This window comes from Taeniopygia guttata, chromosome 3 (genome assembly GCF_048771995.1).
Source record: "Taeniopygia guttata chromosome 3, bTaeGut7.mat, whole genome shotgun sequence".
Lineage (NCBI taxonomy): Eukaryota > Metazoa > Chordata > Aves > Passeriformes > Estrildidae > Taeniopygia > Taeniopygia guttata.
The window spans coordinates 52,178,218-52,201,694 of NC_133027.1; the positions used below are offsets into that span (position 1 = coordinate 52,178,218).

At 38.8% G+C, this 23,477-nt stretch overlaps 1 protein-coding gene across 5 annotated transcripts in view; it reads left to right on the forward strand.

The window, feature by feature from the left end:
- PKIB (cAMP-dependent protein kinase inhibitor beta) overlaps positions 1 to 21,538 on the forward strand; it is a 53,645-nt gene extending 32,107 nt beyond the window's left edge. For 4 of the 5 annotated variants that reach the window (XM_012572703.5, XM_012572704.5, XM_030267809.4 and 1 more), the window contains exons 2-3: positions 16,796 to 16,970; positions 20,678 to 21,538. In XM_012572703.5, coding sequence (XP_012428157.1) covers positions 16,823 to 16,970; positions 20,678 to 20,763 — 234 coding nt within the window. In that variant the 5' untranslated portion in view covers positions 16,796 to 16,822 and the 3' untranslated portion in view covers positions 20,764 to 21,538. Of the gene's footprint in view, positions 1 to 1,143; positions 1,280 to 16,795; positions 16,971 to 20,677 lie in introns of those variants that run through there. The other variant, XM_002189349.6, reaches the window with a different exon arrangement.
- The last annotated feature ends 1,939 nt before the right edge of the window (positions 21,539 to 23,477 follow it).

Sequence of the window (23,477 nt, forward strand, 5' to 3'; positions counted from 1 at the left end):
TTTGTGGTAAGACCCCTATCTCAGTAGCCCCAATTCACATCTAGAGAAACATAACTCCTGCGAGATTGCTTTAGATTTACAGCAGCTGAATTTTATTCAGCTTGGGTCTTCTGTGTTGGAAGAAACCTATTCAGTGGAAAATAAACCCCCTCCTCCCCCTCAGGCTCCCCCATCTCAGCCCTCCCCCCCCATTTGTAGGTGACTGACCCTTGAAAAATGTCAGATGGAGCAATCTTGACTTGGTACAGAACACTGAATCATTTCCTCAACCAAGAAGTTAATTTTTCTTGATTGTTTCTTTCCCTTTTTTTTCTCTGCTGACGTACATGGCTCACAAGATGTTTGTGTCTTCAAATTGATGCAGCCTTTCTGATTTTTACAAGCACAGAGGCTTTTCCAGTGGCAACTTGCTCTCTTGTACTTATGTGATGGCAAGTTATTTTTGTGGAGACAGTGGAATCTGGAGCTGCTGGGACAGCTTGAGTAGTGGCTCTCTTCTGTAGCTCATGCCAGCCTCTCTTGAAGCCATGCTGTGGGGCTGAAGGCGTACCTGAGCCATGAACATTAAGGTATTTAGCATTCTGAGGGGCAGAATTGTGCAGATTGCCAAGAAGCCTTGCTAAATGATCCCCCTCTTGCAGGCTTCTTGCTTCTTCATCCAAATCAACAGACAGCTAATACAAAATTAGGCAATGTGGTTATTGCCAGATAGCTTCCTTGTCTGCTATGAAACTCTCTGTGTTTAGATGCTGAAATATGAATTCTTTTAGGTTTAGGTATTTGCTGAAAATGTGTTGGCAAAGTATTATCTTAGAGCAGTGTGAAAGCAGTTTTTATGCCACAGTTATGTGTTCTCTGTTTGGATAGCAGGATGCCACAGAACAGCTACGGCTTGTTGCTTACACGGTGTCCAGGCAGCAGTTGCCACCTTTGGGGTGAACGTAACAGCACTGCTGGTGCAGAGGGATTTGCCTTCCATTATGAGAGGATGGAGAATTCCTTTATTAATGGCACTGTTGTTAAGGATTTACTTTCGTACCAGAAGTGCCCTGAATGAAAAGGCTGAAGTCCTGAAGTCCACCTGTATGGCATTCTCTCTGTAGGTGAATTTGTAATCTGTTCATTTATTTTAAATGTATGCAAGTTTATCTTCCTTCTTGGCAACAGTTCAGCTTTCCCTTGGTGTTTTGCTTTAGTCAGCTGAGAAGACAGACATTGAGATCACTTTCCAGTTGTTTCTGGGTGTTTCTGGTATTCATCAGCCTCTTTTTGCTGTCCTGTAAGTAGCTTTTTTTCTTATGTTCCCGTTTGCTGTATTATATTCTGTACCTCTTTTGAGCTGTTTTTAAAACATTTTGGCAGGGTTTCATTAGCATCTGCCATTCCTGCAGAACTTTAGTTAATGAGTTATGCTTGTTTCCTTACTGCCTTGAACAGACTAAGTAAACAGAGAACTTCCCCTTTTTTTAAATGTTCATAGCCTTGCCAGTGTTTTTTTTCCTGCTGCTGGATTTTACACGCTGTGGGGTTCATCTTTGTCTTTCTAGGCTTTCCTTTGAAATGCTAGAGCTAGCTTGTTGTTTGGTATAATAAATGTGGTTTGATTAAAAGCCAAAAACCCTCCATATTATAAGTTAAAATTATGTTCTTGGCTGTGACTATCAGTGTTTTAGGGAGTTCCCTGTTGAGAAGTACAGAGATGAGTTCAGTTTTTGTGGGTGTATCTTTTCCTCCTTCAGAGGAGAAGAGGAACTCATTGAGTGAAACTATTTATTTGGCCCTTAAAATGCAGGCTGTCAGGTCAGCCCTGCAGAGACATCTGTACCAGAGCCAGGTTTCTGGAGCTGTTTGTGACCATGAGGAGTCTGAGATGGAGTGCTGGACACAAACAGCTCTGAACTGAGCAAGAATAGCTGTTTTTGCTTGTCCTTGCCCTTCACACAGTCATCAGAAATCTGAGGGACTGCAGTTGAGGGAGAAGTGCTGGAACTTCTCAGGCGGAGCAAGTGCTGCTCTTAGTTTTCCCCCTCTATTAGCATATATGAGCAATTTGTGGAGGGTATCTGCAGGGATTTATTTTCTGACAGTGTTCTTCTGTTCCTCCATTTCACTGAACAAAGCTGTAGTGGTTTAGTTGATGTTGCAAGGAACAGAATGTGACCCATGGTTTTAAAAAGAGACTAGCATACAGGTGCTGTTCAGTGAAAGGCTGTGCCTGTTAATCTGCAATCAAGAAAATGCAGAACTATTTCTGCACTTCTTTTAAAGAAAAACACCAGTTAGAAATACAACAAACCTTTCATCTGCTCATTTTGAAGTGAGACGTAAAGATGTAGCAGAGAAGACCAGAGAAAAATGTTATCATGCCTGTAATCTGTGGCAGCTCTTCAAGAACAAGAGGTCATCTGCACAAAGGGTCTCTTGAAATCTCCCCATCTGCAGTTTTCCACCCAGATTCATGCAAGGCTCTAGAGAGGAGATGTAGGTTCTATTCATCTCCTGAGTGAAGTTTAGAATAGGAGAATCAACTATCTCTAAAGATATGCACTCACTGGGAGACCATGACAAGCAGCTTCATATTTTTGACCTTTTGAATATATAGGTCTTAATGTAGAACTAAATCCCAGTATGTGAACCAAGGAGTAAATATTTTGAGTACTATAACATCAGCATAATCCCTCAATGATGTACACTTGTCAGTATCACTTCCAGGCTTTCTTTAGAACTGTTCAACTCATACTTCCACAAAAAAAGCCCTCCTATGGAATTTCCATTAAGGAATGCACTTAAGTCTGTGTGTTTCTGGGAAAGACATATCTTTGCAGAGTATGTCCTCTAAAATGGTCTTGGTGTTGGTTTCAATCTATCTAGAAACAGAAGTATCAGCTTGCAAAAGGAGTCACTGATTTATAATGCATATATATTTTTTGCCTTTTCTCTTTTTCTGTGCTTAATAAGATAAAATAGGGGGAGAAAGACTTCTGAAGAATCTGCATGGAAAATAAAAAAAAAACCTAAAAGAAGACTGATTAATTTACACTGTCAGGTGTCAGGCTGTAATATGATTATGCTGACAAAACTAAAAAGGAAATGTTCAGAGCTCATAGGCATTTAAGGAGAGGTCATTAGCTTAGCAGATAGGAAAATTTTGTTTCTGAGCATTCTGTGGCCCCTGAATTCACACATTACACAGGTACACACTCTGACCAAATGCTGTGGAGGCTGCAAAACCTAAAGAGGAGCTTGCCAGGGGGCTGTTATTTCCAGTTAAAAATAAAATGTGAAGGCTACAGAATGTCAGTGCTGAGTAGTAATCTTTATACAAAGGAAAATGGGTCCTTTTGGGCTCCTCATTCCCCTGCAGCAGAGTGCCTTCAGCGAGGGATTGAAATGGCAGGGTGTGAGTAAGTCCAAATGGTACATGTGACTCCCCCTCTGCAGGTTGTGTTGCTCATTCTTCTGTCTTTCTGTGGGGAGATTCACCTGTGGTGCTGCCTGGGGAAGAGCCTTTGCAGGGGTGGTGGAGACTTTTGCTGTGGTCCTTCTGTGGGGCAGAAGGAAATGTGCTGTATTACTGGGTCTATGTATGGCCTCTTTCCAGAGCAACAAAACCCAGAGAAGTTGTGTTTGTGGGCTTCCAGGGATGAAACCACAAAGTGAAAATTTCAGGGGGGTCAAAGAACCTGGTGATTATAGTAGTTGCCATATCCATAGCAACGCAGCTGACTGTCCTCCCACCCTGTGCCAGTCCCTGAGTACTGGCAAGCAACTCTTCAGGAGCAGTCAGAGCTTTCTCTCTTGTCTGGACCCAGTAAAAAAGTTTCATTAAAATGATGTGATTCAGGAATTACATGGAACCATCCTTGCACAGTGGAAGTGCAGATTCACCTTTTCCTCTGAGTTTTCAAGATGAAAATCCTATCTGCTCCAAACGGAAGCAATGTTTGCGTAGACAAGCTCCTTGCTTGTTGCTTCTGCTACTCTTGTGGAAGAATGGCATTGCTCTAACATGTCAAAATTAAACCCACCTCTCACTCAGAATATAGCAGACTGAATGTTAAATTAAAACTAAAAAGATGAGGAGAAAGCAAGCTGATTGTTAAACTTTTAAATCCAAAGGATTCAATATGTGGAACTTCCACTTAATATTGTTTGTATGACGAATAGGAACAGCACTTGATTGCTTGTTTATATTTTGGTTTTCATTCCTTCACTTTCCTTAAGTCCATGAGAACCCATGGGTCAACGGCCCATGCAGATTAAGAGTGGATCATGGTATCCCAGCTAAAATAGCTTAAGGGTCCAGCCATACTTAGAATCATAGAATGGTTTGGGTTGGGAGGGATCTTCAGGGATCATTTAGTCCAATGCCCCTGCCAATGGCAGGGACACCAGCAACAAGATCAAGTTGTTCAGAGCCCCATCCAACCTGACCTTGAAATTTTTGAGCGATGGGGCATCCACCATCTCTCTGGGAAACCTGTGCCTGTGTTTTACCACCTCCTGTAAAAAACTTCTTCCTTATGTCTAATCTAAATCGATCCTCCTTCTGTTCAAAACCATTATCTCTTGTCCTGTCACAACAGGCCCTGCTAAAAGTTTTTATTCTAGGCCTCCTTTCAGTACTGAAAGCCTCAGTATTTCATTCAAATAATTTATAAAAAGCACACTTAAACCTTATACTGTCATCTTTTAAATCATTCTGTATGTAATGGTGATCTTCACAGCCTCCTTATCAATTGAGATATAAATACTTCTTTTTTTAGTCCCTATTTAAAGCACTTAATCCAGGTGTTTCAATAGCAGGGCATGTTTACAGAAGGATTATTTATCAAATGGAAAGGGTTCTTTGAAAGCCATTTGCCTTAATTAGAGATAATTTTAATTGAATTAATTTAAAATACATTAATTCAACTGTGTGGAAATGACCTGTCTGCCGGCCTCATATATGCCTTGGAAAAGTCTATTTGGTTCTTGTTATTGAAAAGCAGGTAGGCTATAATAATTGGAGGTAGGGATTTGCTTTTAGGGCATAGATTTTTTGAGAAACAATAATTCTTCTTAATTGCCAATTAAGTTTGCTGAGACCATGAAATAATGTCCTTAGCGTATTTTAGTAGAATTTTGATTGAAATATATCTTCTTTTTTTATGAAACTAGTCTATAACTGTGAAGCCCTAAGATAGGAAGGCTGGTTTAGTATCCCAGGCTAAGGTCATTAGAGGGTAATAGGGATGATTCATACTTTCATAAAATATAAGTATATTGAAAGGCTAAAGAAATTAAACCAAATTAATCCCATGTGTATTTTACTGACTTGTTTAGGCTTGTAACTACTATGAATTTTACCTATTAGACTTATTCTCCTAGGAAAAAGAGACACTCTGAAACAGCATGAAAGTCAGGGAGGTTTATAAATTGCTGTGATCTATGGTATCCTTTCAGCAGACATGCAGAGGTAACAAATAGAGTAATCTAAAAGTAGGAAGGGGGAAGCAAGTATAGTACTGCAGCTAAACCCTTCACCTGAAGTGTAAAATTAATCCAAAATAAGTTCTAAGGAAAACATTCCTAATGCATGTTTTGGATAATCATATAGCCTATTTGTTTCCTTCATTACTCCTCAAGAGATTGTGGGATTGTGGATTTTTGATTTAGTTAGTTTCTTGCATTGGTGATACTCTGGAGCAGTGCTTAGCTGGCTCATGTCCAGAAAATTTAAGAACAAGATGCTCTCAAATACCTATGCCTTTATATTCCTCATTCTGTGGAAAAAGCTTTTCCCCCAGTCTGAGCATTCTGGCAGAGATTAAGTCCAAGGGTTTTGTTCTTCTGATCCTTTGTATCATCAGGTGTCCTATCCCCTGGAGATGACTCCAATCACCAAATCTGAGTGGGCCGAATCTGACTCAGTGATCTGCTCTTGAATGTCAAAGCACTCATTCCTAGTACAGTGTCCTGGCTGTATTATCAAATTTCAGTGAAAGCAACACAAGCCTTGCAATTAGATGAAGTACGTGGGGAACTGCAGGGTCAAATTGTAAACCTGTGCTATCAGGATATGTCTCAGTGAATTGTAATTGATTAAATTTAATTTTTTTTCTCTCAATTTAAAATCTATTGTAAATATAATTGAGAAAGTCTTGTGAATCAAGGTCATTATTTAACTTAAATTATAAGCCTAAAAGAAGACGGATTTCTCAAATCTCAGTCTATTTTCTTGATGAGTCACCATGGGAGAAGGCAAATTTTCCTAGCTGTAATTTAATCAAAATCAGTAAATAGGGCCACTGCGAAGATTGAACAGGTAAACTGTGATGTCAGTGAAATTCTGTTAGAGTAAGTATGATGTATGCTGGAGAATGAAATGAAAATTAAGGATTATTCATTGAATATTGAATAAATACTGTTTCTGAGGAAAAAAAAATATGCTAAACATAAATATAGTATAAATGGAACATACCAAGCAAGGAACTAAGGGTCCTCATTTAAAATGCAATTGTTGAAGACAGTGCAGCAAAGTCATATAACTTCTCAAAATGTATCCATATGTCCTATTGATTTTTCATCTTTGTGAATGTTAAGGTCATTGACATGTCAAGGAGAGCAGTAGGAAACTTAAGTAACTCATTAAAGGCAGTTTCAGGGCACCCAGTTGACTTGCAGTTGGAGGTTAGCTCCATTTTCCTTGTGTTAGACTTCACTTGCCAAATGGTTGTTTCCTGCCTGGCTCACTTACTTTAACAGTCACCAGATTAAGTCTGCAAAGCACAGTGTTCTCTTCTCTGTTGGCTCATCTTCCCCTGAGGGCAAATTGAACCAGAATGATTTTGGAGAATTTTCCAGCACTTGTAGTGGTCTAAGGAATATGGTCAAGACAAAATTTTTAGAGAAATAAATTATCTTTTATTAGTTACAAAAATGTAATTGGAAAAACCTTTGAGTAGATCAGCAGAGAGACCTTTATAGAATTATCTTGCAATAGTTCACTTATATAAGCAAAATCAAAGACTTTTTACCGCCCTTGAACTGAGTTAATAAAATAATATTTTATTAACTATTTAAGTATTTATTGAATTGAGCAAATATTATTTTCTTTCCACTATCCTATTCAGTGAAGAATGGCAAATTAGGTATTTTGGATTGGATTTCCAGGAGTATTCTTATATGAACCAGAAGAATAGTTCAGGAAGCCCAGATCATTTGAGGAGTTTGAGACACAACTGAAGTGAGAAATAGATGAATAATTATGGGGGGAATAGTTATGCAGTTTCATGGCAAAAGCAAAGAGCACTGAGACCCCAAGAACTGTGTTTGAGAGAAGTGTTGGGGTAATGTCTGCAGGACATCTGAGTGGCTCTGACTGATATTTGCTGAAGAGAGTGATAGAGATGTTCCCATCAGCAATAAACACTACTGAAACATCTGAAGTTGTCAACTGCTTTATCTGTCAGGCTGGTGCTTAAGGAAGCAAAGAGAATAATAAAAAACTTGGAGTGTTAGATTTACAGACTTGCTTATGACAAAGACAAGAAGCTTTCTTGCAGCTTTCCATGGTAAAGAAAATGAAATTAGCCTTTATTAGTATGTTAGTACTTTTACTACTCAATAAAGAATAGATTTAAGCTTACTTTGTTTTAAATGCTGTTTCCAGTCCTCTAGGATTAAGTAGCAATTTAATACTAAGTTTCACTTCATTTATTTTGGTTTGGTTTGTGTTGGGATTTTTGCTGTGGGTTTGGTTTTTTTTTTGTGTTGTTGTTGGTTTTGTTTTTTGTTGGGGTTTTTTTGGGTTTTTTTTTTGTTTTGTTTTGTTTTGTTTTTATTAGAACAGACTGCTATGAGTAATTCTTGTTCTGGAAATCATGACTCCACCTTGTGTGAGCTTGCACTATGAAACCAGAAGACAGAAATTAAAAACTTAAGTAGGAAGGTTTTACTCAAGGAAAAAATGGTGCATAGATTTGGTTGGGCTTTAGCTTTTCTAAAGTGTTCATCAGACATAAACTATATCATTATAAGATAGAAGGTATCCTCTTCTATGCTCAGGTGAAGAAATGCTGGGGGATGTGACTGCAAAACTGGCTAAACCCAAGTATTTCCACATCAGTCAGGTGTAACTGAGATGAGCAGGGAAGTAGTCCATGAAGAGGATGGGATGGTCTCCTGGTCTGATCCAGGCTAAAAAAATACAGCTTGTAGGTGTGAAGAAGGAATAATCATAAAATAAAATAAAATTAATCTGGCTTTATATATAATTATAGAATGTTACTTAGCTTATTTGCATAGCTAAATCAATAAAGTACTTCTAAGAGCTTGTCTTTGCTTTTTAATGGAGATGGTCTCAGTCCCATGCTTTGAAGGCTTATGAGCTTAGCAAGGTGCCTGCAGCTATTCACACTGCAATTCCTGCTTGCTGCCAGCCTGTTATCATCACCCAGCTGCTGAATGGAAAGAACCACAAGCTTCTGTGCCTCACCAATTTCATAATGGAAAGGTAACCCTCTCATCAAACCCACTTCTACCTCCAAGGGACACTCTGGAGGTCTTAATATGAAATAAACAGGGACTTTTCTCCTAGGAGGGGTGCTGCCTGCAGGGCAAAGAAAATGCACTTCTGTGAGCTGTTTGTTCTTTTGAGGGCTCCAAACAAGATCAGTCTGTAAAGGTTGTCATAAATACTACATATGTGGTGGCCAAGGTGTTGTAGCACATGTCATATTAACACAATAATTTATCCCTCTTAAAAAAAAAAAAAAAAAAAAAAAAAAAAACTGAAAAGAAAGATCCTTGGTGTCGTAAACATTTTTTTTAAGTTAAAAAATTAAACAAGCTTGTTATACTGTTATCTAGCTCATCTGCTGCTAAGTGTAGGGTCTCCATTGTGCCCATCTCTCTGCTCTTCCTGCACCAGAGCTGGTCTCCTGCAGTGTTGCCCAGAACTGAACAAGCCTCTTATTCCCCTCTTGCTTGCCTTCCAAAGAAACTCCTCACTAGTGATTTCATTCCTCTTCCTCAGTAAGGTTCCAGAGTTCTCCTTTCTTCCTATGTTAGCTTCACGTGCAATTTCTTTGTCTCACACAGACCCTCAGGCAATCTCTCTTCTCTAAGCAGAAGCACAGTTACAGCTCCCTGTGGTTTTTACTTCTCTGTCAGCCTTGTGCTGCCAGCGTTCAACCCTTTGTGCCCACGTGCTGCTACCAGGCAATTCCTCTTGCTTCACAACTCCTCTTCTGTAAGCCCTTCCACAAGGACTTCCCTTCCTGGGAACATATTGTATGTACAGGTACACTTGGATTCACTGAGCCAGATGGAAATATCCCTCTTTCATGTCAAGGAGATTTGGGCCTTCCCCCCTCCAGTGAGAGACTTTGGGCACATGGTCATGTTGGTTATGTGCATGGGATTGTTCCGTTCTCATATATCTGCTAAATTATAAAATTCCTCTTCTCACAAAAGCATTTTACATTTCACTGGGCTGATTCCTTTACTGGAGTGCATTGTGTAAGTGGACTTCAGTATGCCTCAAGTTCTTTGCTTGCCTCAGTTTTCCCAGTGGTTTTGTCAGAATAGTTTTCTTCCACAGAGCTGGCAAGTAAAGAGCCAAATCCCTTGCTGCTTCTAACAAAGAATACAGACTGATGTACATATGCTGGTTTATGTAGAAGAGTTGTGATACAGAAGTGTTTGTGGGATGTGGGGGCAGCAGATACCAAAGCAGACGGGAAAACTTGCTTGATGCTTCCCTGAGGAATTCCCAGTTGAATGGCTGAGGAGAAAGGAGATTGAAGAGGTCGGGGGATACTCATTTCCTTGTGTGCCTTTGACAGTGGAAAAGATCATAAATAAAATTGAGCTGCAATGTTGTAGTTTCAGGGACTCAGCAAGGCAAGACTAGCTGTAAAAATTATTTCTAATTCTGAAATTACTTTTCATACATATTCCTGAAAGGGGGAAAAATTCTCTTGAATTTCAGGCCAGATGCAGATTCTAAGAGAGGATTTAGCAGGTTGGAACTGTGTGGCTGAACTCAGAAAGTGATACGTGCATTTGCAACAGGAAATGAAAACTCAGTGGGGATGAATGGATAAAATATAAGAGGAAGAATTAGGTTGGTCAATTGATTTGTTACCACTGAGCTTAATTTCTCATTCCGTAGTAGGGAATGTGTTTGATTTCTTCCCAGCATGGTTGATGAGTTAGAATTGAACTGTGTTTCCCATTAAGTTGACTGACATTTATTTCTCATTGCTCTTGGTCACTCACAGGCATTTGGAAAGTGACATGTTTGGTTGTCTAGTATTGACTGCTTTCAGTTAATGTCACTTCATTTATTATTCACTGCAGGTAACTTCTGATTCAGTTGTCAGTATCATGACCCCTTCTCCTCTCTCCCTTATTTTCTTTCACAAAGAGAAAATTGTGCCATTATTTAGAACTGCTGTTAGCTCTGTAATGTGTTCTCCTGTGCATGAGAGCACTGCATACCCCAGGGTCAGACACAGCTCACAGTCAAGCTTTCTCCTCTGTACATGTTGTTGGTTGAACTGCACCATTGGTATATGCACATTCTCCAGAAGCTTAAAGGCAGAAGGATCAATCTTATGTTGCTTTTTTCCCCCACTTGTCTTTCTTATGAGTATAATATTTTCTTCATGGAAATGATCATAAAATTTAACTGAACGTTTCAAAGTTCCATTCTGAGGAAGAAACAGTCCTACAGCTTTGGCTAAGTTTTTCAGATTCTGTGTGCTAAAATGATGGGACTTCTGAACAAAAGGATCAAGATCTTGGGTATTCATTCAGTGCTTCTGAGAGCAGGAATTGGAGGAATGGTCCCAGTCTGACCCTGTATGGAAGCTGTTTTTACTATTGATAAGGATGTTGATTCTGGTACAAGAGTGTAGAGGATGTCATGTACCCAGAGCAAAAGTAATACACAAGACCTTTGTGTAAAATGTCAGTACAGCTGTGTACACTGCAAAGAAGCAAAAGGGAAAACCTGTTATACAATATACCAAACTTTCAAATATCCCAAAAAATCATGTGTTATATGGGCTGCAACAGATAGACTGAAACAGATGTAGAAGAACATGCTTCTTCACTGTAGATTTACTGAGATGGGATATAAGCAGTTTCCCTGCATAGGAAAACAAAAAATTTTTCTGAGAACTTTTTTTTTTAGAAAAGTCAACACTGTTGGTACAGGAAACCCAAGTCATCCTTCTAACGTGATATAACAAAAAGTACTCTTGTTTCTAGTTTATTGATACATTAAAAAACCTGGAAAGTAACAAATTTACTTCTTTTTCATTAGTGGATCACTTCTAACATTCATATAGTTATTATAGTGCTTCTGTGTACTCAGAAATGTGTGATTTCTTGTCCTAAGCCCTAAACAGAATCAAGACCCCTGTGTTTGGATATACATATGGCAAAGGTGTATTGGTGAAGAACACTTGCTTATCTTTCTGTGTGCTTCCCAGCAGTATGTTTGCCAGTGTGTAACAAATGCTACTGATGTAAAAAAAACTGCATAAGATAAATTTTTCTCATAAAATTTATGCGAGTGCCCAGGTTACTGTTAGTCATCATCATAATCTCTAGGTTGTCTTCCTTAAAAGCATGGATGTTCCTAGGTCTTTCTTTTCTGTGGTCCAGAAATGCCTCAGGATAAAGCATAATGATTATGTAAGCATGTATAATGAGAATGTTCCTATTTTGAGACCTTTGGTAAGAGGAGACAAAGGCATGAGGATGCAGCTGCAGCAGAAGTGGATATGAAAGCATGACCACTGCATAGCAAGAAGACATGGTTTTCATCTCAGTTTCACAGTAGGAAGCACATCCTTCAATATGGTCTGTTCCTACTTAGAAAGTCTTGAACCTACAGGATTCTGGGGTAGAGGTAGATGGAGAAAACTCATTACAAGTAAATAAAGACAAACTAAACACCACTTGAAGGATTAAAGTTTTTTCTGAATATATTAAGATGCTGAAATGCATCTTACAATAATAGACCTGCAAGACAAAGAATCAGTCAGTCTGGTTCTGAAAGTGCTACTTGGCTATTGAATTTTTCATCTGTTTTGTGAGAAGATTTCATGCTTTCCAGTTTGTTTCTGCTAAAGGGCATTCAGAACAAACAGTGTTTGGGAAATGTAGCTTTCTCTGACAGCACAGGCAGAGACTATTCATATGTTTTTGACAAAAGTGCCTGAATAGCAAGGTCTGTGTGTTTGGTCTTTCAGGCTCCTGCATGGAGTGGAGTTGCCACAGTGCCAATGTTGGGAACCTTTTGATATTTATTGAGGAATAGTTTGTCCTTCCAAGCAGAACAAATCTGGTGTTTTGTCTGTGTTAGACAGTAGAAAGATCAGAAGCAAAATTAGGTTTCACAAATACTTAAGGTGGTGATTTATCTATTTTCTAACATAAGAGTGAAGAAGTGACAACACTGACATTAAATGTGGACTGTGGCACCTGCTACAACTGAGCACGTTGAAGGATTATTTCCCTTGATTCGCAACACAAATTGTTTCAGAAGAATTATTTGTTCTTTTCCTGTCATTTAGTTAAAGAAATTCTCACCAGATTCTGTGACTCATTTTCCCCCAAAGGGATGGCTATGCTGTCAGCAAAAGAAGACTCAAAGATTAACAAACTAGTTGTCTTTTAGAGAAAATGCCATTGGTAGTTTACTTGCCATTGTTTTGTCTTGGGACACTTACCTGAATAGCTGATAGATCATTAATTTAGTTTTGCTTTTGACTGTAGTCAGTTTTCACAAGCAGAACGTTTCCTTCCCCCATGCACACCTGAGTTGTCTGTTGTGCACTCTGGGTGATCCTGCAGGCATGTCAGAGGCATATATGAGAGGATTCATCTAATACTCCCAAAACCTACTTAAGACTGTCTTGGCCCAGTAGTGAGCTGCAAAGTTAGTCCTGGTGATGGAGTGCTAGCTGGGCTGCTAGCCATAGCCTTCAGTCTCTTAGCTGGTAGGTGGGTCCTTCTGGGACATGCACCTGCCTTCCTACTATTGATCCTTTGCAGACAGCCTCCATCCCTGCCCAACTCTTCCACCCAATCACCTTGTACTCTTGGGTGGACTGGGCTTTTGCTGTGGCAAAAAGGGAACTGGGGTAGTACAGAACTTTGTGATTTGGAAATCTGGCACTGTACTTTTAGAACTGTGCTCCATTAGTCTGCTGAGGAGTCACACAGGAGAGAAATGACAACAGTAATTTGGAAGCTCAGAAGCAACTGCACACAGGTGTTGGCAACACGTGAGTATCTTTATCTTGAATCAGGCTAGAGCAAAATGAGTTCAGTGAAATGGAAGATGTTGGCAGCAGGAGGAGGAGTGGATTTGAGAAAAATAGATGCTGTGCACATTGTAATTACTGTTTACTCTGTGAGGAGGCATGAATAATACTGAGCTTAACAGATGGAAGGAGATTCCAGAAAGGTAGATATTTTCCAATGAATGTGTTAAAAAATGTAAAAGTAGAAACAGATGAAGAGCCGAGAAACTCTGTATCCTTACTTGGACATAGGCCTTTGTGGCTGTGGCTTTGTGGCCACAGAGAGCAGGCACAGACTTTCCCAGGGAAGGCTGTGAAAAGATCAGAAAAAATAATGAGAAACAATTCTTATTTCTACTTGTTGCACCTGCTGTTGTGCACATGTGGAATGTGTCATGGAGATTTGTTTACCAAAGGGTGATTACTTAATTGGTCACTGGATGGTGTTTGGATGGATTGACCAATTAAGTCTGGCTGTAAGAGTTACTGAGTTTCTTAATAAGTATAGTATAATATAGTATAAGATGAGTATGATAGTATAATAAAGTAGTTGATAGTATAATAAAGCAATTGATCAGCCTCTGCAATCATGGAGTCAATACTAATTATTATCTGGCTGGGGCCCTGCGGTTACAGGCCTTAGAAAATACTGATAAAAGAGAGCCTCAGAATGAAATTGAAGAAATCCGTTAGAACATTAACAAACAAAATGGCACTTATCTCAAGTACAGCTGCAAGCTATTTTGGATAATGTCTGTCATATGTTGGGAGTTGAGCTAAGTTTTGGGTTATATGTACCTATAAATGGACTTACATTTTGTAATGTTAATTCTAAGCCTTTTGGGGTAGTCCCTCATCTTTCAAATGTACTTAGAGAACGTGCTGTGCTAATGCAGTGTAGATATAAAAAACAAAGGTACAAACTCTTACTGGTAAATGTTATGCATATAAAGGATCTATTTTTAGATAGCTAAATTTGAATTATGGCCACCAGACAGATGGATAATGATCGGCTGATTTTCCGTCTGACAGAGATGTTCTAGATTTGTCTAGATTTGCATACTTTTTAAATCAAGTGCATAAATCTAAATTCACTTACACAGAGGTACATCAGACTGTGTACTTCATCATCTTCCTGGGTTGTCTAGTATTATGCAGTGAAGGGAGATTACATCAGAGGAGAAAGAGATGTGCTAGAGAGGAAAGGGAGGGCTTTGAAACAAGTGCAAAAGTGCAAACTGTACTGCAGAAGAGAGTAGCTTCATATGGCATGAGTTGTAGACCAGGTTTTCTCCATTTAAAAAGTAACCATTTAGGGGCCAAAACATCCATGCAAGAGAGAAAAGGACGGGGGGGGGTGGGAAAGACCCAAGGCAAGCTTGAGATTCTGTAGATCGTACATGAACAACAGTTTATTCACAACAGTACTTTGGCTCCACCATATTAATGGCTGAAATGAAATGGGCAGGAAATGCAAGCATGCTGGTATTTTGGCATTGAGATTAATTTTAACAATTTTACTAAACAAAAGAAGACCCCAAATGTTTTCTGTTCTGAAGTGTAATTTACAGTCTCCTTACTCACTGTGGTGAGCATATGAGGAAAAGCATTTAGGACATCTAGAGTTTAATAAATAGGAACACCCTCAAAAAGCCATGAGACTGTGTATATAAGCATGGATTCATTCTCCTTCTTTTCATATTTCGTGCCAAGTGCTGATCTCACCCTCTGATAGTACAATGCTAAATCTAACTGAGAATGCCAAGGCACGTTTGACCATTGGACTGGATCATCTTAAAGGTCTCTTCCAGCCTTGATGACTCCATGATTTGTATGTGTTTTCTGAAAAATGTCACTCTCGAATGTCCATGTATAGTTTAAACTTTTTGCTACTGATGGAAAAATTTCATTTGTATTCAACCTGTTTTCCTGCAGAACAGAACCCTTCTGCTAAATTTCTGGGTGAGACCATTTACTTACTGCCCTTGGTTAAAGCAAGCAGTTTATTTGCATGTTTATGTCACCTTTCAGACTTAGTGGTCCTACTTGTGCCTTTCTTTCTTGCCAAGAAGGATTCATTTCTTCTATTACAAGGTACTTAGAGATACAAAGAAGATTAAGAATAGTTCTTCTTGGTTTTGGATTGACACAGCTGAAAGGCACTTTGATGGAGAAAAGAAAATGTTTGTGGTAGAAATGGCAGGTCAGCATCAGTAATCAAAGTTCTGCCTCTTCCTTCCCGCACATCAGAGCAAGTCTGGTTTGGTACCTATTTCTATAATATTTCTACCCATGAAATGAAAGCAGTAATATTTTCCAAGCTTAGCAGAATTTTTAAAGGGGGACTGTGATACTCTGCTTCTTATGAACAACACTAACATGATTGACACTTTCCATATCTAGTTCTCAGTCTAAATACAGCCAGCTGTCAACCAAAAGCTGACAGCCTTCAGTCAGATTGGTCTCCAGTACCACCTGTATCCCTTCCCACACAAAGCACTGACCAGATTTACATAGAGACAACAATCCTGCTCCCACATTGCAAACAGAACTTCATTCATACAGAGCAAGTAACTATTGTTTTTAATTGAGTAATGGATACCTAATTATTATAAATTGCTCTGTTAATTATCACATTATTGTGTAAATTATTGTATTATAGCCTTTTGTGACTGCTAAGGGCAGTTTTCACACTGTCTCTGTGTGCCACTTGCAGCCAAGTATCCTTCTGCTCTAGGTGTTTACACTTCATCTGTTGACTGTGATCATGCAAGCATCTCTAAGCCTGATCGAAAGCCCATTGTAGTCCGAAGTTTTCCCATTCACTTCAATGGGCTTTGAGGCAGGAATCACAGGAGCAGAATATGGTTCATTCCAATATTTCCAGGATTCAGTTATTTATTAGATAAAAGTCACATGCTCACGCGAAGGTTAAACCAGGCTAACAAGTAGCAGAGGAAAACAAAGTGATTTGATATGTGAAGCATAAAGAAATTCTACAAAGGGTTTCAGTTTGTATTTTGAGAGGTCATTTTATATAGTTTGCTCCTGAGTTTGTTCTAACAAGATTCTAAATAAGGATCTGAACAAGATTCATAATAAGGAAAACATGTTTCATTTCACATAGACTGTATGATAACAGAGTTTAAGTTCTCTTCCAAATGATTGTATGGCAAAACTGCTTAAAAAAAGGGAATAGGTCAAAAAAGGACATACAGATGGCTGACAGAGAGGCCTGTTGCTGACCCTATTCACAGGTTTCTTGTTGGTGCAAAGTTGATGTGCAAATGGCACGGTAAGGACATGCACAGACAATATTCTGTTTTCTTCAGGGGCAGAAATAAAGCTTAAACACGAAGTATTGAAATGTATGGTTTTTAATAATAAAAGAACCATTGGGCAAAGCCTCTGGCTGTCGTACCATTGAGCAGGTGACTAGCATCCATCAGGCTACAGCTGTTTTCTTCTTCTGTTTGTTCCATACACAGATGTTGCTATGAGGAAAAGAGTCAGCAATGACTGATGTGGAGCCTGTGGTCACAGATTTTGCCTCATCAGGACGGTCAGGCCGCCGAAACGCCTTACCAGATATCCTGGGCTCTCCTGCTGGTGCTGGGACTTCAGACCTGCCACACAAACTGGCTGAGCTCTCTGTTTCAGAAGGTAATGGCTGGGCATTCAGAAAAGGACATTTATATGCAGTAGCATTTGCTTTTTTTTTTTTTTTTTAAGACTTCCACCACCATGTAGTTTTGATATCAATACTAATATTCCTTTTATCATTTAGAATTAAATTCAACCTTCCAAAGCAGTTATCACTTGTGCCTCCTGCGTTAACAAGTTAATATTAACCCATATCCATCCACAGATCCAGTGCTAGCAGCTTAGCAAAACAGCTCAGTGCTAGGAACTGAATTCCAGTTCCCTTAAGGGCGAGAAAACACATTTGTATGTCGGGGCAACTTGGAAAACACATCATTCCAGCTATAAATTCCAGTGTAGTACTGCACTGAGATAACTTTGCATAAGACAGCAAAGCTGTGCTGTTAGTACAATGACAGCTCTCAGAATATACAGGCATATACCTTAAGAGTAGTGTTCATAGTATTTTACTCCTGCTTAGTAGGCTTTCAACTTTGCTATCTGAGATCAGTGCCCTATTTTGCCATGTCCTTTAATTTGATAAGGTGCTCTGTTGATCTAGCACAGCTTTAATCAACACCAGCTTTGTGAGTTGTTTTTACTTTCAGAGTGACTTCCAGGGAATTTTCAGATTCAGAAAAATCTGATTTCTAATGCTTAAGAAACAAAAAATATAGACTGGCCCTGAGCATGTTCTGTCCCTACTTTTTTTTAATCTGAATCAGAATGCTTTTCAGAAAGCTTTTTTTTCTCATGCCCATCACTGTTGTTGTTGTGGTGCCACCACAACAGATGGTCCCACATCCTGGAGCAGTGATGGTGTGAGTGCAGCAAAGGGGAAGGCAAGCCTGTGCTGTGGTGTGAACAGTCCATGAATCTGAACTGAAGTAGATCATTAAAGGGATTCCTAGTTTCCAGTGTTGCATAGTCTCCTTTTACATTGCCCAGAGAAATTACAGGATGCTAGGTGTACAGCCTCCTAAAGCACCATAAAGGCCAGGGGGAAGGATTTATTTGATCTCAAATTGTTACTATATTGGTGCTTTAATTTATAGTCATGTGTTTGGGGTTCTGTAATCTAAACCTCACATAGGCCTATCAAAGGACAGCTGAGCATGTAGAAAGAGCATTTCCTGGAGGAGTGAGAAGGGTGGAATGACCATATCCTGACCTGAATCTGGAGAAGCAAGGAAAATAAGAAAATAAAATAAGACTAAGAATACAGAATGGATTCTAGAAGAAGGTATTATTTTGTCTTGAGGAGACATTTTTCCCTATGATTGTGAAAATTATGTCCCTACAAAACAAACAGAAAAGAGTGCAAATATTTTTATAAGAAAACTTATAGCATGGCATAAGGTAAATATCTAGCCCTCCAGATGACACAATAGTCCTCCTCTCCTGGTCTCCATCCAGTTCATTAAGAAGAAATTAAACACTATGCTGTGTTAGTTTTAGCAAAATGTACTGATGCTTTCTTAGACATACAGGACCAGCATTGCCAGGATTTGTAGAACAATTAAGAACATGGAATTGTCCTTGGCTTTTTTCATTGACATATAGCTGTGCCAGAGCATGTTGGAAGGCAGCACATTCTATTATCATCGGTTTACAGTGGTGATAATAAGAAGTAAATACGGGATGCAGTTAGGTCCACTCTGACAGCTTGGGTGCTTCTGGGGATGGGAATTCCACAAGTATCAGATGGGAATTTCAGCTTCATTGTGTGGTAAGTTAAAGTTTTCATGAAACAGCAAGCAAACAAAGGAGGATTCATCAATATGGAGAGACAGTTTTGAAGTTCAAATGCTGTGACAGGGAACCTGTTTGTGAAACATTAGGGGCTCTAACAAACATCTCTTTTGCCTATTTCTGACTTTAACAATAAGTTGTTAAAAAAGGAAAGTAATTTGCAGCTCAGAACAAAGAAATTAGATAAATGAGGGAAGTGGAGAAGATTGGACATGTGGCTATATAAAGTATGCCCTATTTTGTTGCTACTCTCAAATTCAGATTCAGTGAAGATTATGGGAAATGGTGAGGGCTCTCTCCATCTTGTTTCAAATTTAGCTAATGCTCATTGGATCATACATTTCCTCTTTCTAAAATGCTGTCAGCTACTGTCATAGTGAAAAGTAAGGAACAGGATGTGCTAATACTTGCTGGTTTAGAAGAGAAAAGAGACTGCTCTATTTTTTTAATGAATACACAAGGACTGTACCTATATGATAAAAATGTTCATGTACTCTGCAAGCCACATGAAGTTGATGTTCTTGTGAGATGAACAGGAGGTATTCTGACACCAGCTATTTATCTTGGAGCCTAACTCTGAAATGCAGACTCTCTGTGTTATATCTGATCCTGCTCTGGTGGTGTGCAAGTTTTGGAGTGCTGAGACTTTCCACAGGTGGTCTGGAACCACGCTGAATAGCTGATTGGTGTCACTGATGATCCAAAGGGTGAAGAGGAGGCTGCAAGAAGTTTGAAAGCAAGAAGCTATACTGGTCTTCCACATTTGGTAACCTGTGTTAGGGCACCATTCTGCTGATAACATTCAGCAGCTTAACTAGCATCTATTGCACACCTAAGTGCCCCCCAGTATGAAATTAGATTTCCTCTAACAAAATGTTTTCCTTTATCCTGTCTGAAAGGCTCCACCGATATTAGATGTCCAACCTGCAATGAAACAGCCAATAGAGAAGATTGCTCTGTCACCCTTTCCACAACAGTGGTGTGCTACATAAGGCTGGAGGGTGTCAAGTAACTCGGTTCTTTATTGCTGTAGAAGTCCAAAGCCTCTGAATCTCTGAGCAGACTTAAAACATCAAGCAGTTTCTGCCAAGGGCTCTAGCTGATGAATTGTGTACAGCATTATATATTTGCTGTGATATGTAGTGACCAAGATGTATAACTCTTTTGGGTGTTTTTGATATTTTATAGGAAGTCAGAAAATATACCCCTTAGATTATGACTGTGGAGGAGATGGAGTATGAAGTGAAGGACTGTACAGCCAGATGTGCTGAGCAGGCCTCTCCTTGTCCCCAAAAGCTATGGACTGCCATTGGTTTGGGTTTGCTATTACCACTGGTGTTACCATGTGGGGCTTGAAGGTAATATGAAAATTATTATTATGGCTTACAAGGAAATCAAGGAAAGAGGAGTTTCTGCTTCTCAGTGAGTAAACTTGATCAAAAGAAACCACATGGAACAGTACATATAATGACCAGAGACACTGGGAAGTTTTTATTTATACCAGTCATGTAAGCATTCTACTCTAATCTATAGAAAAGTGAACTTCCAACTCAGAGTAACAAAAAATCCCCCATCTTGTGAAGACAGGGTAAATTCACATAGGTGTTTCTAGTCAAAGAAGGTCACAAAGAACACTGGCATGTCCATAAACCATGCACAAAGGAATGCAACATTTTTACTTGAAAAAAATACTAACAGTAATCCAAAGTTATTTCCAATCTATTTTTTACAGCCAAATGCACATTGATCAGCCTGTGCAAGAAGAGGGTAAATCAACACCAACAAGCAGCAGCTTTTAGAATATGCTTCTCAAAATTCTTTATCTCTTGAGTTAATCTCTCTTTCTAAAGCACCGATGACTATGTAGTAAAGAACCAGGTGAAACAGAGATGATCAGTGAACCCAAATACTTGGTTGCATTAAAAAAAGCTGCAAGAATGTGTGTGGTATAAATGTTTAATTCTGTCTCTGTTTAGATGCAGGAGCAGAGGGTGGAGAAGTGTCATCATCCAAAGCCTTGCTGGAAAGTCAAGAGGCGGAAGGAAAACGCAATGATTCCTAACACCTAAGGACTTCTGGGTTAATGAATCGCATCAACAGACTTCCCAGTTTCGCTGTGTCACCCCTTCTGAAGTGTGGTAGCAACTTTAGCATCACAGACATGACTTTGCAACACTGTTGTACCTAGATGATTATGTGGATGGCATACAGTTCTTTCCACTGTCATCCTTCAAATGCAATGTTCTACATATCCAAACAGGAAGAGAACTAAAGAATGTATCTCTTGTTTTCAGTTTTCTCTCTTGTTTTGGTTATAGTATTCATCCAAACTAATCTTTGACAGTTCCAATTAATATCTCGACCAGGAACTAATAATAGTTTCAAAATAAAAATCCTGTTTCTTGATTTCCCAAACCAGCTTGTTTCTCTCTGACACAGAGGTGCATTCACTCCCCGCAACATGATATTAAGTATATATTAGATTACAGACATTATCTGTAATTTATCTCCTGAGATTTTTGTTCTCATTAGACATACGTAGATGAGTGTGAGAAAAAAAAAATTACATAAAATAAAATTTTCTCCTGCTCCTGTCGCCAGAAGGTTTTATAAACTACTTATAAAACCTTTATAAAATAAACATCAGTGTTTATTTTCAGACTCTCCTTACCTCTATTTGATTATCCCACTCTTAGCAGTCTCGCCACTTCAGTCATTTGTTTTCATGTGAATATTGTAGCTGTTCATGTGTATCTAAAGTAAAGTAGGTATGTTTGTATATGATGAAAATTGTTTAATCTCACTGTGGAAATTAAATATCTATAATCTTTTCTGTCTTTGGTTGATTTCTTATTGTTTCTCCTGTAGGACAAAATTTAAAGCCCAGTAATACATATTTCTGTTATTTCATCTGGGTTTTGCTTTGTTGTTTGCTGACAGTGAAGATGTTTCAATCATTGTGATTTTTGCAAAGATTTTAGGCAAGGTTGTTTCTCTACTGAAAGGGCTTGTTTTGTTTTGGAGATCATGCTCCTGAAAATACTTGGTATTCACTCCATTGTTGTAGGAGACTTAAGATTCAGGTACAGATATGAACTTCCATGATTCCTTCGGCAGCAGCCGCTTATGTACATCATGAAAATGGCAGAAGCATCTCTGATGGGTACATCCCACATGTGACTGACTTCATTCCATCTATGAAATATTAGTGTAATCTAAACCTGGCAGAGGGCTTGTAAGAGCTCAAGAGAGCTTGCAAGGCACAACTTTCATTCCTACTATGCATTTACTCATACCCTGGCTTTTGGGGACCATTCAATAAAGGATCCAGTTTAATTCAACTGAACTGACGATTAGTTCCCGCCTGCTAAATCTGTTTTCATTTAACAAGTGCAACATCTAAATTTTTTTTCAGATTTGGAAAGGTAAAATAATTTACTCCACTGAATCAAAACAGGTAGCTTAAGAAAGTCTGAGAGAGTGAACTAGCTGACACTAGAGGACCAGAGCTGAAAACCACAGTAGAGAGGGACTAGGAGGTAACTGTATTTGTGGTACACACTCTTGTTCTGGGTTGTAGTCCCATTCTCCTATACTGGCCTCCTTAATAGCATCACATTACCAAAAATGGTAAATTAGAAGAAGCTGTGGTGATCCCATCAAAATCAAGTATTGAAGTATTACTGAAACATAAGTCCTTATATGCTTTGCTCTTCTGGGTCATGGCCTGTATCAAATTCTGCACCTCTTTCACAGTTGCAGCACTGGATATATTTAGTTTCTTCTCTGATACAATACAGACTCTGAAATTTGGGTCACAGGAATAGATACTTTAGGTACTTTGTAATCCAAGCTAGTTTGAAATTTTTTCCTATTAAAAAATTACGATTATGAACCAGCTGAATTTAGCAAATTATTCATGTGCTAAATTCTATGTAAAAAATCCCAATCTATAACTATATACATAAAAGACATTAACTGCTTACAAATGTATAGTTTACAATTAGTCAAGAATTCTCAACATCCTGGGGAATTTATTGTAAGTACTCAGGAGTTTACTTTGTACTTGAGCTATATGAACCTGTCGTTGAAAATATGTTGTGTATAAAGAAGGAGTTTTACAGCAAATTCGAAAAAATGCAGTAGCAAAAACTAAAATTTAAAATACAATTTAATTAAAGGCAGGATGAACATTCTTAAAAGATCTTTAATATGTTATATGTGTATTATCTAACTGCAGATTAATCAAGTTGCAAACACAGAAATGCTTCTTTGCCATGTGCATATACGGTTTGTGTCTAAATAAGTATTAGTCTAGACTGCATGACAGATCTCTTTTCTAGTTGTAGCAGTAAGAATATTAAGTTATAAATGGATTTTACCAAATTTCTCCAGTTATGAGTCGAATGCATGTTTCTGAAGAGTATAAACTGACTCACAAACTGATGTGGGAGACATTGTACCATATAAACTTTGGTCTTTGGAGCAGAGTTTATTAGTTGTGCATGATTCTTGACTCAGGCAGAAGGGAACTCACCCCTTTAGGCTGTCTGGAAGGTTTTGTGCCATGCTGTCCAGTACTCTGGGGCCTGGGCAGAGTTTCTGTCTTAAGCACAGCTGAAGTTGGGGAAGCTTTGGTTAATTATTTTGTTGGTGTGCTGAAGACAGATAATAGTCCTACTAAACTTTGGCTGAGTCTGTAAAGAGCAAATGAAGTGCTTCTGAATATGTTTGTCATTGAGCCAGTTTATCCAGTTTCAAACATCATGTGGGCTG